The sequence below is a fragment of the Quercus suber genome, unplaced genomic scaffold, assembly GCF_002906115.3.
Source record: "Quercus suber isolate HL8 unplaced genomic scaffold, Cork oak 2.0 scaffold_30, whole genome shotgun sequence".
Lineage (NCBI taxonomy): Eukaryota > Viridiplantae > Streptophyta > Magnoliopsida > Fagales > Fagaceae > Quercus > Quercus suber.
Window position 1 is genome coordinate 1,186,913 of NW_027069495.1, and position 15,979 is coordinate 1,202,891.

The window sequence follows — 15,979 nt, forward strand, 5'->3', positions numbered from 1 at the left end:
TGAGCCATTGGACTAGAAAAGTTATTCCAATAAAATAATTTTGATGCCAAACATAGCACCTCCATTATTGTTGAATATAACATCATGAATTGCTTTTCTAAGAATCTGATCTTGATTTTTGCTTAAAGAAAGTAGAAAAAAGTAGTATTCTTTCGGAAAGGCAAGGCTTTTGTTGAGTACTTTAGTGTATGGACAATATAAGGTCAATTTTAGACACGTGTTATGTTTATGTCCTATGAAGTGTATTGGAGTTCTAAATGGATATACTTAGAAGCACAAACAGTTCATTTAATATGTTATACTCATGTCATTCCGGCCATTTTATGTTATAATTTTCTAAAAATTATTCGTGTCGTCACGTCGTACTCATACTTGTACAAGTCTCGGTCCATGCTTTCTAGAGGACATATCACACAAGCCAAAGCCCTTTTGTTAAATAATTAGTTGAAATGCTTTATGGCCAGGTAGCAGAACTAATCAACAATTGCTAGGAAAATAGATATTAGAAGATATGAATTGAACCTTAGTTGGAGATTGGGTTGAGGAAAATATGTTGGCCCATGCTGACATTTCCAAGTGTTGGTTACAACTTTTGAAAGTTAGTTATTCAGTTAATTAGATCACAATATTTTATTATATGGGTTTACAAAGCCTTTACTGTATTATTATAGTAATAATAATAAAAGGGCCTGTGATGCTTGACGCATGCAATGGATGGCCATGCTGTTGGCATTGTCAGCTAGCGTAATTAGCATGCCCTGGTGGCTGGTGGTCATTGTCAATTTGTCATCATTCTTATCCTTATTATACAAACATTTGCATTATTGAGATGATGAGATTTCAACTTTCAAGGCCATAAATGAGAAAGTGATAAGAAAACTGTGCCAGTTGTGACTGTTGCTATCATGGACTTCATTTCTATTGCTACCTATAACTAGCCAAGAAAAGGATGTATTCTTGAAAACAATTGTAAGACTTTTTTTTTTCTTTTCTTTTTGTTTTGGTTTGCAAGAGGCTTAATTGGAGTCTGTAAATCTAATACTTGGTCCAAAGACTTCTCTTCCTTCATAAAACATGGAAATCTACAACACCTTAATACAAAACTACAGCCTTTAACTAGTTGAAACATTCATATATAAAATTGATCTAATCGGTACCCTGTACAATGTACTAGAATTTTTGGATTCAAGTCCTTTAGATTTTCTAGGATACTCTATCAATAGATTTCCTTATATACTAACTACACTTAAATGATTTAATAGTCTAGATTCTGCTATGTCAGCTGTAAGGATGCAATTTGACTCCCAAACCCAAAGGATGGATGAACCTAGGCCCAAAAAGCCCAATACAATGAATTTGTAGAGAGTAGGTTGAAAAATTAGGCTTTAATGAGTTAGACAACAAGTAAAGTGGATCCAGATGATAAGAAAATAAAGATAGATTGGTTTAATCTAAAGAAAATCGTTCTCGGCACAATTTGAGGAGATCAGTTTTTATATATTACTCTCAAGTTTGATTACAAGTTCAACTCTTGATTGCTTCAGTATTTTTCTCTTACTTTCTCAATTCCTTTCTCTTAGGGCCTCCCTTCTATTTTATACTATCTTTTCTCTTTCATCTTTGCCCTCCACGTGTAAATTAGACTGTTGGTATTGATCATTGTCACATCAGCACCTTCTTGAAATCTTTAGGGAGTAGTTACAAGACTGAAAACTAATATTCAAGTATCACTTCCTCATTAATGCAGCCAAAGAGTTAGCTGCAAAGCATTCAATGCGGTGGTAGCAGCTTTCCCTTAAATATTTCCCAGCTCTCACTTGTCTTATACGTTCAAAATGTATATCATTATCAATAGAACTTCCTGGAACGTCACTTTGGAAGACACTTTTTGACCTCTGCTTCGTTTAGCTGAGGAGAAACTACTCCTCGGCCTACCTTCCCCAGCCTGCCCAATCGTAGCTCGCTTAAGGAGTTCTGAGTCTCATATCTTCATTACTGTTTATCTGTCCTCGAACCACTAAGCATCCTTAGACAAGGCCCAAGACCCAACATATACTTTTGGACCTATCAACCCTACATCAGTATTCTGCTAACAATATTCTTAAAATAATAAAATAATGTTGCAAACAAAAAAATTAAAATTATTGTTAGTGAAATACTGACAAAGAAAAATCTAGACTATTAAATCATTAAAGAATAGTTAAGATTTAAGAAAATTTATTTGGTAAAGTACCCTAAGAAATCTAAAAGATCTAAATCCAGAATTTTTAGCATAATATGATTTTCTCTCTCTTTTATTTTTTGTCCAAATATGAATTTGATAATTATTGTAATATCAATAAGAATTTATTAGTCTAAATATGAAATTTGGTAATAATGGTAAATATTAACAAGTATTTATTATGTTTGTGGCATTTATTAGTCTATATATAAAATTTAATAATTATGATAATTATTAATATATGTATTTATTATGATTGTGGCATTTTAAGAAACTATCACTTTGCAAGATTCTAATGGATTTAGGTATAAAAAATAATTTAAAATCAAAAGCTTTTATGAGACCTCAAAACTTAAAAGCTTGTATATTTCAAAATACTATGAGATCAATCAAAAGTCCATTTTTTTTTCCTATCTTTTATCTCAAAAAAAAAAAAAACAAAACAAAAGTCCAGTATTTTTTATTAACTAAAAAAAAAAAAAAAACCTAAAAAGTAGTACATCTTGAGTCAAAGGGGACTCAATCAAATGCCTTTATCCTATTGAAAAATGCCTATTGATTAGTAGTAATACTTTGACATAAATTCAGAGTGTGGTGAGGTGGTAGGCTAATTGAAGAGACTTCTAAGTAATGTGTCAAAATGGCATAACTTTAGACTTTTTTTTTTTTTTTTAATATTCAGACAATAAATAAAAGAGAGATAAAACCATATTGCCTAAAAGAGGGAGCGATGGGATAGGGATGGATTTTGTTCACTCCACCTTGTCTTGCCCAATGTTGCCCCCAACTCTCTCTCTCTCTCTCTCTCTCTCTCTCTCTCTCTCTCTCTCTCTCTCTCTCTCTCTCTCTATATATATATATAGACATATATGTGTGTGTGTGTGCGCGCGCGCGCATGTGTATGTGTGCGTGCGTGTGTGTGTATTGTATTTAAAGTTTAATTTTTTTATATACATAAACAATTTATAATTTTTTTTAATTACTTTGTTATGTTTCAAAATGGTTGTCCTTTGAAATGTTTCAAAATTAATCATTATACTTTTAGTTGTATAAAAAATGTCATTGCCATTAACTCCTTTGATTTTGAGTTAAGTTTTTTTTTTTTTTTTTTAGCAAAATCTCAGTAATTTTGATAGCAACAAAGGAAGGAAGAGATTTTTTTATTTATTCCAAATTTCAAATACTTTAATTATTTTATCTCTATTTAGAGATAGAGATAAAATGAGTACATAAAATATTTTGAAACACGTAATAAAGGTTGAGTACGAAATATATAATTAAACCTTCTATTGCCATCCCCCTCCCTCTCTCTCTCTACACCACCACCCTAAAACTACTTCATTAAGGATCGAAAAAAGATACAACTTGGATTCAATCCTACATATACTGGACTCGATAAAATGATGACACGTTTTCCAAAGTGCCCTACCCGAAAGAAGGAATAGAGACAAAACACCCAACCAATCCTTATCCTCCTTGGGCCTTGTTATCCCTAAAAATATTGGATTTGGATCCATTTAAACAAAATTATAACATTTTCGTCTAGGCCCACTCCAATACCACTATGTCAAAATCTGGGCTGGCCCAACAAAATCCCCCAATAGCAGTACCTACTAACACTTGCAGCTTTTGCTCTGAATCAGACCCCAAAAACCCTAAAAAAACAAAAATTGATCCCAGAAAAAGAAAAACACTGGAAACACTTTTTGCAAAATTTACTGCAACACCACCACAAAATCAAAAACACAGTGCTTTTTTTATTTTATTTTTTATTTTATTTTCTCTGTTTGTGTTTGAAATACAAAAAATAAATTAAAATTAAAAAAAAAAAAAAAAGAATGAAAGAAATTGAGAGCGGTGGAGGGAAAGGAAGAGGAGAAGAAGAACAAGACGGAATGTCCGTACACTCTCCTTGCAAAGCTCCTCCTTCCTCTGCTTCTTCTCTCCCCAAGGTATCAATTCGTTTCTCTCTCTCTCTCTCTCTCTCTCTCTCTCTCTAGATATTGTTTTTTTATTTTTGGTGATTGAATGGTGAATTTTTTAGGAGCAATCGCAGGTGGAATTGGAACTTAGGCTGTTGGAAGCTCTCGAAATTTACCCACCTTTTAAACTACAAGGCAGGTTTATCCTATTTTTTTCCCTTTTTTTTTTTCTTAATTTTAATTTTAACTTTATAAATTTTCTATGTTCCTTTATGTGGGTTTTTATTTATTTATTTATTTATTTATGTGTGTTGGTGAATCGGTGTTGAATTTCTTATTCTGAAGAAATGAGAAAGGAAAAAAAATATTTTAAGCAATATATTGCACCAAAAAAAAAAAGAAGCTAATTTAGACATTCAGTTATTTAAATTTCAAAATTTTTTTAAATTTTCAATTTAGTCCTTTAACTTTAATTCTTTTGCAATTTAGTCCTTCTGTTTAATCAGTATTGAAATGAACGGCGAGATTGGATGGGAGTAGACAGAAAGGGCTAAATTGAAAATTGATTAAAGTTAAAGGACTGGAATGAAAAAAAAAAAAATTTGAAGGATTGAATTACAAATAGGTCAAAATTAGAGGATGTAATTTGTAGTTTAGTGAAAAATTAAATATTTAAGTGTTTCTTTAAAAATTTTAAGAATATTTATGTGAACCATCAATTATGTCCCAATGGAAAGCTGTGTCATTGAATTTGAAACATGAAGGTTCAATTTGTGTTTCGGGGGTGTGTGTGAGTGTGAGACAGTTTTCTTGATTGCTATTCGTCTTTGGTGAGACAGTTTTCTTGAAAGGGTGTGGCTTCTGTCCAGTGTCACAGAATGGATAATGGACAGGTGTCATGATCGCAGTAGGGCCAGTGCATTGGAGGCACTGGATAGAAGCTGCGCCCTTCTTAAAACATTTGATATGTCATACTTGAAAGATAGTTTGAAGGGTTTAATGAACTTTGGATGAGAAATGAATGTAAGAGCATTGGCTTCTTGTTTGTTTGTTTGTTTGTTTGTTTTTTTTTTTTGGCCAATGAATGGTTTGGTGACAATCCAAGCAAAATCATATGGCCAATGCAATCACGTGAAATAATTTAATTGGGAAATTTAAGGTATAGCACCTAAAGAACTATATCTAACTTTGTTCTTTTGTTTCTAAGTTATAGCATCAAAGCTTTCCAGTTCAAACTATAACCAACTTGAACATTTACATGAAGATGGTTTTGAAATGCAACATTGTTTGTATGTTTGTAACAATTGGCATAGAAAAAACACTGAATGAGGGGTATGTTATGATACAATTCCTCAGAGGAATGCAGAAATGAGGTTATCTGCTCTCCTTGGTTAAGTGTTGCTGTCTCCATGTATTGAAGATTTCTGTATTTTTTTTTTTTTTTTTTTGGCCAATGAATGGTTTGGTGACAATCCAAGCAAAATCATATGGCCAATGCAATCACATGAAATAATTTAATTGGGAAATTTAAGGTATAGCACCTAAAGAACTATATCTAACTTTGTTCTTTTGTTTCTAAGTTATAGCATCAAAGCTTTCCAGTTCAAACTATAACCAACTTGAACATTTACATGAAGATGGTTTTGAAATGCAACATTGTTTGTATGTTTGTAACAATTGGCATAGAAAAAACACCGAATGAGGGGTATGTTATGATACAATTCCTCAGAGGAATGCAGAAATGAGGTTATCTGCTCTCCTTGGTTAAGTGTTGCTGTCTCCATGTATTGAAGATTTCTGTGATGTTCTACTTTAACCCAAAAAAGAATTAAGCAGATTATCAATTTATGAATTGAAGGAAGCATGGCATGTTTAAAAGCAACTTATATTGTTTGATATATGACATTGACGATTTTATATTATAGCAAAGTTTCAATTAGTGTATTTTTCTCCATACTTGGGCAGCAGTTTTTAATTTTATTAATTGACAATGATGAAATAGCAAAGATCTGATTAATGACTCCCAATGAACTCATATATGGTCTGGTTTTGGCAGAAAATCTTGAGTATTTGCATCCATTTTTTATTTTTGTTGTATTAAATTTCCTATATGAGCCTGCCAACTGTTAGTACAACCTGGTACATATAGAATCTAATGGCTTAGGTCAATTTAAGGGGTATTGTAATAACTTTCATATTGTCAAGAAAAAATTCCTCTATCATTTAATGCACTTGTTATTATTAAGAAAATTAAGGTACATCAACTTCCATTTTTGTTCTTACCTTGTTAGTTTATCTAGCAATGGATGAGCACTCAACAAATTGTTTCCATGCAGGGATACATCGTCACTTTGTCCTCTTTGGTTTGATGGAATTTCTTCGGAAAAGGTTTCTTTTGTCTCAAAAATCTCTTTTGTTCAAAACTATACCATGGTTTTGGAGCACAGATTTTTGTGAACATTCATTTTCTGGTACATGCTCTTAATATATTTAAGTTCTTGTCACAGCTTTGATCGACCGTTTTCTTCGGATGAGGTCCTGCAATTGCTGGATCGTTTCTACAACTTAGAATTGCTGGTATTTATTAGTTTAAATGATACATATCTTTTTCTTCTCCCGTACTGCCATCAATTGCTATGAACGCATTTTTATACACAAAAAGAAAATCAATGGACCTCTCTTTTTCGAATTCTCCTTCCCATTTTCCTTTTTCTCTTAACTTTCTAAACCCCATGTAAATTAGTAACTATTTGTCACTCAATCAGATTTTGCAGTTCACATGTTGCAAATATTAAAATACCTAGTTATCTTTTGGTTTAATGGTATTTTGGTAACCATGCTTTTATGCATTGCAATGCTTGATGACCAACGTGGTGTTCATAAAATAAAGTGTAGCTCAGGTGAAGATGTAGGCATACATAAATGAAGTGTTAGAATAATTAGATACTAGGTGAGAACATATGAAATTAAATGTAGCTGATAGACATGCAAAGCTCTTTGTTGGAGGTTACTATCTAAGGATAAAGAGCAAGAATGAATTAGAAGAATAAATTACACACAGATTTGGAAACATGAATTTCTTAATTGCAAATATGCAATTTTGAAATATGCATTTGTAAATATGCATTCTAGAAAATCCCCCTCCCCCTATCTATTTGATTTTTTGTTTCAAGAGCTGATCCATTAATTTACATGTTGATCCTGCCCTTTTCTGTTCTTTTAAATTTCAGAAACCAGATGATGAAGATGTGGAACTCCTGAATCATGAGGAAGATTTTTGCTTGCCTCAAAGTTATTTCATCAAGGAAGAGTCGTAACTCACAATTTTGGTATATATACATGTTTTGTTTAAACTTGTTTGTTCAGCCTCTGATGTATGATGGCTGTATCCGTTGCACCTATTTCCTTTTTTTTCTCTTTTTTTTTTTCTTTTTTGTGGTAGATTGTACAGTGGCAGTTTTTTGTCTGTTTTTTTTATCATAATCTAACTCATAATGTTTAGGTGCAAACTTGATGAGCAATCGATGTTGCTTTAAAATCTCCAAAAGGGTTAGCGTGTTGATATAGTTCTTGTAGTTGTCTCTTATATGGGTTTCCTCTCTGTCGAGTTTGAAATTATGATTGATGCAGAGCTATGGTGAGTAGCCATACTTTTGCAAGTGACGAGCTTTCTATTCAGATAATGATTTTCTTGTAGAAAGAGTTGAACCAGCATGTAATGAGGCAAGAGTATCTGTTCCTTGTGTCAAGTCAACTAATTCTAAACTAGTCACTGCAAACTTTGATCTTTTGTTGATGCTTTGGAAACAAAAGTTGCAGCTTAGTTTGAACAGAGGTGGGTTTAGTTTACCAATCAGTTTGACATAATGAGGGCTTAGAAACTATCATTTGGTTGGAAATCCCCTTCAATGAGTCATTTATCATTTAACTTTAGCATGAGCTGCCCGAATTATTTTCTCACCGATCCCACAAGGATCATTATTTTCCATGTTTAAACTAATGGCAATGGTGAAGTTCACAAGATTAGTCCCTATTTTCGTGTGTGTGAATTTTGAAGACAGCTCCATATTCTCCATCTCATCAAGATAGGTTCCCAATTTCCTCCCTTTTTGCTGAATGTTCCCAATTTCCTTCTAGTAATAAACATTCACTCCTTTGAAATTATGAGCTTTGAAATTTTGTACTCCTATTTTTGTATTCCCTAATTTTTTTTTTTTCTCTCTCAGATATATTCAATTTTAAAAAGAGAAAGAAAAGCAAGAATATAAATTCCTAGACCTAAATTTGGAACGTTAAAAGCTTCCATCAAGGGCTTTAACAAGGGTTTCAGTGCACTGGATGGAACACAGCTTCAACACATGGCATTTTTTGATCACATGCTGTGCCCATGTCATGTCTAGTGCACTAGATTAAAGGACACAAGTCCAATCTAGAAGGTATAAACTTATCCCTTAAGAATGGAAAAAAATATTTTTGAGATAATGCAATTTCAGTATACATGGTAACTCGGTAAGAAACACTAAAGATATCTAATACATTGTTTAGAAATATATTCACCAAGGGTGAAATTTAGGTACAAGTTTTTGTGTTGTACTATGTTCCCCCAAAACTAAATTGGGATAAAATTGCCTATTATAAACTCTCTTAAATCTCGCAAAAGCTGTAGTTTTGTACACTAGGTTCAGCCGCTATGTTCTCCAATTAAATTTAACCACAAAACTCTATTTTTTCCAATTAAATTCAATTACTTTGACTCTATACTGGTCAATTAACTACATAGTTTAATTTAAGTATTAACAGGGAAGAAATACTTTTGTGCTGTATTGATTAATGCAACCATGTGGTTGAATTGAATCAAGGCATTTAAGGTAAAATAACTTGGGAACTATACTTAAGGTTTATCCAAACACAAGAAAGTTATTTTTTAACGTTGGTCTTGCTTGTTCCCTTATAAACTCAAAGCTCCTATTCGAGAATGTTTCAGGGAATTCTGCCTCAAAGGAGTTGCCCCTCCTATGTTGTAAATAATGTGTGAACTTTTATAAATATAAATAAATTGCCAGTTTATTCCCAAAAGAAAAATAAAAAGGGGGACCAAATATTGATGGACAAACCATGATTATTTCTTTAGATCCCTTAATAAACAAGTAGAATCATATGCATAAGTTGCATGTAACCAATATCTCACAATTTATGACATCCACAAGTGAGTACTACTGTTTAGTCTCACGTGTTGTGAGACATCAATTGCATATAAGATAATTTTCTCAAGAAAACATGTTCAATATTTTGAATATAGTTCGTGCTTTGGAAAATGATGCAAATAGGAGATTAATAAATAAAAATAAAAATAAGTGGGTTTATATTCAGCCATATTGAAAGTTAGATGAAAATTAAAATGTGTTCCATATGTGAAAGCTACACGTCAAATCTAGAAGCAAATTATAAATCTTATGCATAAGTTGCATGTAACCAATATCTCCAACAAGCAAAAGAAATTAATAAACCATATGTAAAGTGGTGGATCAGGTATCCGATCCAGCAGTTTTCAATCTACAAAGTCTAATCCGGCATTACAACAAACCTCAAACCAGCAAAAGATGTTAAAGAATAATGTAAAATCATCCATTGCTTGAATAACAAATCTCAGTTAATTAACATTACGCAAATGCAAAATAATGGAAGAAAAAAAATAAATCTAAGAAATAAAAGGGGCATACAACTGATTGATCTTCTGGCTTTGGTTGGACCCAAAAAGATCAATAAAATTATAATATGTCCACATTGTTCAGTCCAATTTCCCTTGTGAGAAAAGCTGAAGAAAACACTTTCACAAAGCACTCTGATATCCAACTGCTATTTGCAGGGGTCTCTCAGGTAGCCCCATCAGTGCTGCAGAATAGTTTATGCTAGATTTTTTAGTAATAGCAAAGGTAATCATTATTTAATTAAAGTAAAGAGAAATCATGCAATCACTAACCTCAGCTTCGGCAGGTTTGGACTCATCTCCTTTGAAGTTGTCTTCACCTGCATGACAGCACTTATGTTTTGAGTATCCACTTTCAGAAATATGTTACCGCTAAACTTAGCCTAAAATGCTTTTAAAATTTTGCCAAACAGGAAGGTTTAGAAGGAGATGCATACTGTTCCCTCTTACTAACAAGAAAGTGTCTCATGCATCGAATATATGAATCCTCCATCTCACAACGTGTTGGTCCATTGTGACGGGATGTGAGACCTACACACTATGAGAGGGAGGATATATATATCCTATGCAAGAGACAATTATTGTTATCAATGCTAGGAGACAAATAGAGTGACCAATCAAGTAGACACCACACACTTTCTGTGCAGCAAGCTCCTAAAGTTTTTAGCTAATAGTCATCATTTTATAACAATTCAATAAACTAAATCATCTGACATCTATCCACTGGGTCCATAATACCTCCATCTTCAGGTAAATCAGAGGTCCAGAGAGTGAGGTTGTCTCTCAACAACTGCATTATCAGGGTGCTGTCCTTGTATGACTCCTCACTCAAGGTGTCCAGCTCTGCAATTGCCTCATCAAAAGCCTGTTTAGCCAAATGGCAGGCCCTGAAAGTTCCAGTAACAACGTTAAATCAAGACAGACTAGCATGAATATGATTCAAAATTCCTAAGCATGATAACAACGGATATAGCTCAATACCTCTCAGGTGAGTTCATTATCTCATAGTAGAAGACAGAAAAATTGAGAGCAAGGCCAAGACGGATTGGGTGGGTTGATGGAAGATCTGTGTTTGCAGTGGCCGAAGCAGCCTAACAAAGAGATGGCAGGAAGGGACATCAAGTAATGTCAAAAGTAAAGAATGATACATGAACATGCATTGATCAAATATTGGTGGATATGCAAGATATGTCAAATAAACATGCCTCGTATCCCTTCAATGACTGCTCAGCTGCCTCTTTCCTGTCCTGTTCAGTCTTAAACTCAGCAAGATACCGAAAATAGTCACCTTTCCTGAAGTCAAGCATAACACATCAAACCAAAGAAGTATAATATTTCCCAAAGTAATAAGTATAATCAAAACATAAATATGCATAAATAGATATAAACCAGAAATTATATGAACTTAATCCCATAACTCAGAGTCACAGCCACATCTTTGACCACTTTTAAGCGGGGCCAGGGGATAGAATATACAGAGTCTGCACCATTACATGTGCACCACTAGTATAGGAAGCAGAAAAAGTAACTTATAATCAGATCCAAGCATAATTATTCTCTTGTTTTCTTATCCTTTGGAATATATTCAATATCAAAATATCAGATATACATATAACTAAATTCACTAAAAGTAATCAATTGCATGGACTGCTACAGGAGTTCCTTTGATCACATAAGCAACAAAATGATGGGATCTACCCTAAATAAGTACATGACTCACATTTTGTAGTAAAAAACCGTGGCCTCTCCCGAAGAGGATGAGGGGATCAGGTGCTTGTCAATGATACTAAGAATGTCATTGCAAATCTTGCAGAGTTCCTCCTCAACCTTCTGGCGGTAACCCTTAATAAGTCTAACATTGTTGTCATTTCCCTTAGACTCCTCCTTCTGCTCAATTGAAGACATAATGCGCCAAGAAGCTCTCCTAGCACCAATGACATTTTTGTATCCCACAGAGAGGAGGTTCCTCTCCTCCACAGTCAGCTCAAGATCAAGTCTTGCAACCTTTTTCATACACTCAACCATTTCTGGATCATCAATCAAAAACAAGATTTTAGATAGAAATAACTTCTATAATATAACTGGAAAATAGTTTCTGAAATACATTTTATATAAAACTGTCCTTTTCAATTGAATACACATAGCTTTTCTCACACGTTCTTTTTTATTAGTACAGTGATGTACACAGTACTCAATCTTGCAATGTACCAATAATCCAAAACTCAAAGGCAAACATACTATCCAAACAAAAGCTATTCACTTATTAAGACCCAAACAGAAACTTTTAGCATATGACTACCTAATGGATGAAGAAAGCATTGAAACAAGTGCGTTCCTAAAATGCCTTCATATGCTTAAAAATGGGTTTCCTTTCTTTAAAAAAAAAAAAAAAAAAAAAAAATCTCTTTTCATCTCTTTTTCACCTAAAATAAACTTTTTTGTTCCTAAAATTTGGTTCAAATTAGAATTTTCAGCTTTCAAATTTAAAAAGTTTCAATTTCGTCCCTAAAAAATCTAAAAGGCATCAATCTTATAACATGGCCTAACATAAATCTAACGAAAAAAAAATAGACTCGAGGATAAAATTGATACCTTTTTTAATTATTTCAAAGCCAAAAATGGAAACTTTTTAAATTTTAGGAACGGAAATGAAATCGAACTCATTCCAAATTAAATAGATCAAAAGTACATTTCAATAAATTTCTTCATTCCATTTCAAATAAATACATGGAGACAATACAAAAAGGTTTACCACGCGAAAAAATAATATTCCCAGTATCTTCCATTTATTAATTTCTTCAACAACAACAACAAAGCCCGAGTCCCAAAATTTTTAGGACAAATATGAATCCTCAACAGACTAATCAAAATTCTACATACATTACAAATTTCTCATAAGATTTATTTACACAAAAACCAAAAATAATAACAAATCCAAATCTAACAACATTATTTCATGACAGATATGAATATAATAAATCATGTTACAACAACATTAATGAACATTTCAAATTGAATCTCAGATCAAAACAACAAATCATACATTAATTAATGTAATGTAAACAACAAACATTCAAACATCAAACATCAACCAATGCTTAAAACAAACAAAAAGATCCGGACAAAACCTTCGTAACGCTCGGCTTGTTCGGCGAGCTTGGCCAAGTAAACCTGTGTCTCTCTCTCCTTCTCCGTCGACATTTTTTTTTTTTTTTTTTATGGGATTTGAAAATAAGAAACTCCCCCCGCGCGATTCGTGAGTTTTTTTTTTTTTTTTTTGGTGGGTTTTGTAGGGTGTGTTCATTTTGGGAAACTCAACCACCTTTGTTTTTCTTCCTCTTCTGTTGTTCTAGAAATGCTCTGTAAACTGTGATTATCTAACAAATTTTAAGTGATATGTTATTATTAATTGTTATGGAGTAAATGGAAACGTAATTTAAATTGTAGGTTCGAGTTAAAACCAATAATAACTTACCAATTTATAATTTGTTGTGAACGTACTACTTCTCTTTATTTTTTGGTATCTTATTTTTTGGGTTGAATTTGTTCAATCCCTTCTGTTTGGAAGGGTTTTTTCGGTAACACATTTTTTTTTTTTTTTGTGTGTTTAATATAAGTGAAGGTGAGAATTTGAACTCATGTTCTGTCAATGAAAAAACCAAGCTCTTGCAAAATCAGTTCAAAGTATCTAATTTCTCGGGAATTTTTATTTATGAAGTATTAATGTTGAGATACTATTGAACTCTTATTGGCATTTCGTTTTGGATTAGTTGTTCGTTGCAATTGTCTTGATTCATCTTCTAGTAAAAGACTGTAAAATGTCTTAACAAATTTATGCTAGGAATTTTACTTATGTTACGAGACTTTTTGACCATTTTTTGTTCTTGTTGAAAAGGAAAACATTCAATGTCATGATATGCATATATAAGTTTTGATTCGCCTTTTAGTAAAAGACTGTAAAATGTCTTAACAAATTTATACTGGGAATTTTAGGAATTTTACTTACATTACGAAACTTTTTGACCATTTTTTGTTCTCGTTAAAAAGAAAAACATTCAATGTCATGATAGGTGTATATAAATTTGATGACAAGTTTGAATACATGTCAGTAAACAGTGGTGTCTATTGGACATTAATTAATCATATATTTGAGTCTCTTGTGGTTAATTTTGGGAGGCATAACTCATTATAGACATGTCAATGGAATACCTACAAAAATAAAGATTTGGCTTGGGGGCATTGGTATGGCAAGATGATGAACCAATGGTTAGATGGCCAATCTTACCACCAAAAAAAAAAAAAATTGGTTAGATGTCCAACATGTTAGTTGGATAATTAAAAACAAAGATTCAATTGGGAGGCATTGACCAAATCACTTTGATGCTTATGTCAGTGATGATCTCACCAAGAATTAGCTTTAGGAGGTCTTGTACACTAATATTTTCATGCACAATACTTTTCTTAGCCTTGGGGATCGTGGATTTATAATTTATCGGCTCATATATTGGAGATGCACATTCTTTGATTGTAGTCCCCATCTTAATCGTGGCCTTATGGTTTTGTTGCTATTGCTGTTATAAGCATGATTGGTGAGGTTGCCTCCATCTTGGACAAGATTATTGGCCTAACGATCTTTGATCCCATACTATGCCAGGCTTCTTGGCTAAGAGGTCATATACTTCTTGTTAGTGCTCATCCCAGGAGCTTGGGCCATGATGCTTGAGCTATAGGATTGAGCCTATAGTCATACGTTTGGACCTCTTGTCCAGAGAGTCCCAAGCCATTTAAGTTGTGGTGATATGATATGTTGCTTAACTCATGTTGTCATGAACCCGTTATGTTATTTCTCAATATGTTGTTAATTGCTACTGATTAAAACATTCATTTTAAACAATTGATTCATCTAATGGGATATACAAAACTATGAGTGATTCTATTTACATATCTTCTGCTACAGTTCTACAAGTTGTCATGAACCCGTTATGTTATTTCTCAATATGTTGTTAATTGCTACTGATTAAAACATTCATTTTAAACAATTGATTCATCTAATGGGATATACAAAACTATGAGTGATTCTATTTACATATCTTCTGCTACAGTTCTACATGATAATAATTGCCTTGTTAAGTAGGGATCAATATCATCCTTCATTAATTAAACCCAGTGTTGCTCCCTCCTACAAAGATTGTGATGCTATATAAAATGCTATGTGATCGCTGAAGTACCATTTTCTATTGAGAAATGAAATCATACTTACATTTTGCAATAATATTTTATGGATCGATCTGCAATGTTCACCGATTGGATATGATTCCCTTATTGTAGTTTCTATAAACAGTTAAGAAAATAGAGTAGTATTGTTGAAACAAACATATAATGAATATCTCCTGCTGAATCACAAATGGGGATGTAGCTCAAATGGTAGAGCGCTCGCTTTGCATGCGAGAGGTACAGGGTTCGATCCCCTGCATCTCCAAATTTCTTTGAATATTATTTTAGTTAAGTTTGAAACTTGAATCAACTTTTGATTCTATTTCAACAGATTTTTTAGTGCTTTTCTCTCACTGTTACCCTGAAACCAAGTTTAGATCAAGTTTTTATTGTTTCTCTTCTCTCATTGTTACCCTGTTTCCAAGTTTTGATTGGAGGAATTCGATGCAGTTGACAATCTAAAGCTGACCCTTTTCAAGACTTACCAGTATGATGACTTTATGAGGCTGTCAAAAGATTAAACCAGAGAAAATGAATAATTAGGGAGCTGTTTGGTTTTTAAAAAACTATTACTTAAAAATGTTGGACTCATTTTTAAAACTTAAAAAATTTAAAAATTCAAAAGTTGTGGCTAACCCATTCTAAAACATAAAAAATTAGTTTAGTTTCACCAAAAAAAAAAAATCTGTTTCGTTAGTCAAAAGTTGTGGTTGGACCTCTGACCGTGGGTCCCTCAATGTGTGTTTAATTACGAAAATGCTATGAAAACTGAGTTTTGATAACTTGAAAATACCTAAAATGTGTTTTCAGTTTCCATTACTTATCACTCAAAAATTAAAGAATTGAATGATGAAAACAAAAATTGAAAACATATCCAAACAAGCTTTCTCTTGGTGGGTCCCACTATTTTTGAGT

At 32.8% G+C, this 15,979-nt stretch overlaps 2 protein-coding genes and 1 non-coding gene across 4 annotated transcripts; 2 read left to right on the top strand and 1 right to left on the bottom strand.

Moving 5' to 3' along the window:
• The first annotated feature begins 3,847 nt into the window (after nt 1–3,847).
• On the top strand, nt 3,848–7,709 carry LOC111999643 (uncharacterized). Of its 2 annotated transcripts, none has more exons than XM_024031773.2 (5): nt 3,848–4,173; nt 4,278–4,338; nt 6,480–6,531; nt 6,651–6,720; nt 7,374–7,709. In XM_024031773.2, the coding sequence occupies exons 1-5, from the start codon at nt 4,060–4,062 to the stop codon at nt 7,458–7,460; spliced, it is 384 nt and encodes a 127-aa protein (XP_023887541.1). In that variant the 5' UTR covers nt 3,848–4,059; the 3' UTR covers nt 7,461–7,709. The 2 variants fall into 2 exon arrangements, with proteins under 2 accessions (XP_023887541.1, XP_023887540.1); XM_024031772.2 differs by having other exon boundaries at nt 3,851–4,173; nt 4,266–4,338.
• A 1,914-nt stretch (nt 7,710–9,623) lies between these two features.
• On the bottom strand, nt 9,624–13,068 carry LOC111999641 (14-3-3-like protein GF14 iota). Its single transcript, XM_024031770.2, has 7 exons — nt 12,979–13,068; nt 11,571–11,877; nt 11,056–11,143; nt 10,832–10,941; nt 10,589–10,737; nt 10,124–10,170; nt 9,624–10,035 (listed from the first exon to the last, which is right to left on the bottom strand). The coding sequence occupies exons 1-7, from the start codon at nt 13,049–13,051 to the stop codon at nt 10,030–10,032; spliced, it is 780 nt and encodes a 259-aa protein (XP_023887538.1). The 5' UTR covers nt 13,052–13,068; the 3' UTR covers nt 9,624–10,029.
• A 2,188-nt stretch (nt 13,069–15,256) lies between these two features.
• On the top strand, nt 15,257–15,329 carry TRNAA-UGC (transfer RNA alanine (anticodon UGC)). Its single transcript has one exon. It is a non-coding gene; the product is annotated as a tRNA-Ala (tRNA).
• The last annotated feature ends 650 nt before the right edge of the window (nt 15,330–15,979 follow it).

Coding starts and splice junctions, on each gene's coding strand:
- LOC111999643 (XM_024031772.2), top strand. CDS start 4,060: ATGAAAGAAATTGAGAGCGGTGGAGGGAAAGGAAGAGGAGAAGAAGAA. Junction 4,174..4,265: donor CTGCTTCTTCTCTCCCCAAG/GTATCAATTCGT, acceptor TGAATTTTTTAG/GAGCAATCGCAGGTGGAATT. Junction 4,339..6,479: donor CCCACCTTTTAAACTACAAG/GCAGGTTTATCC, acceptor GTTTCCATGCAG/GGATACATCGTCACTTTGTC.
- LOC111999641 (XM_024031770.2), bottom strand. CDS start 13,051: ATGTCGACGGAGAAGGAGAGAGAGACACAGGTTTACTTGGCCAAGCTC. Junction 10,942..11,055: donor AGTCATTGAAGGGATACGAG/GCATGTTTATTT, acceptor TCTCTTTGTTAG/GCTGCTTCGGCCACTGCAAA. Junction 10,738..10,831: donor ATAATGAACTCACCTGAGAG/GTATTGAGCTAT, acceptor TGGAACTTTCAG/GGCCTGCCATTTGGCTAAAC.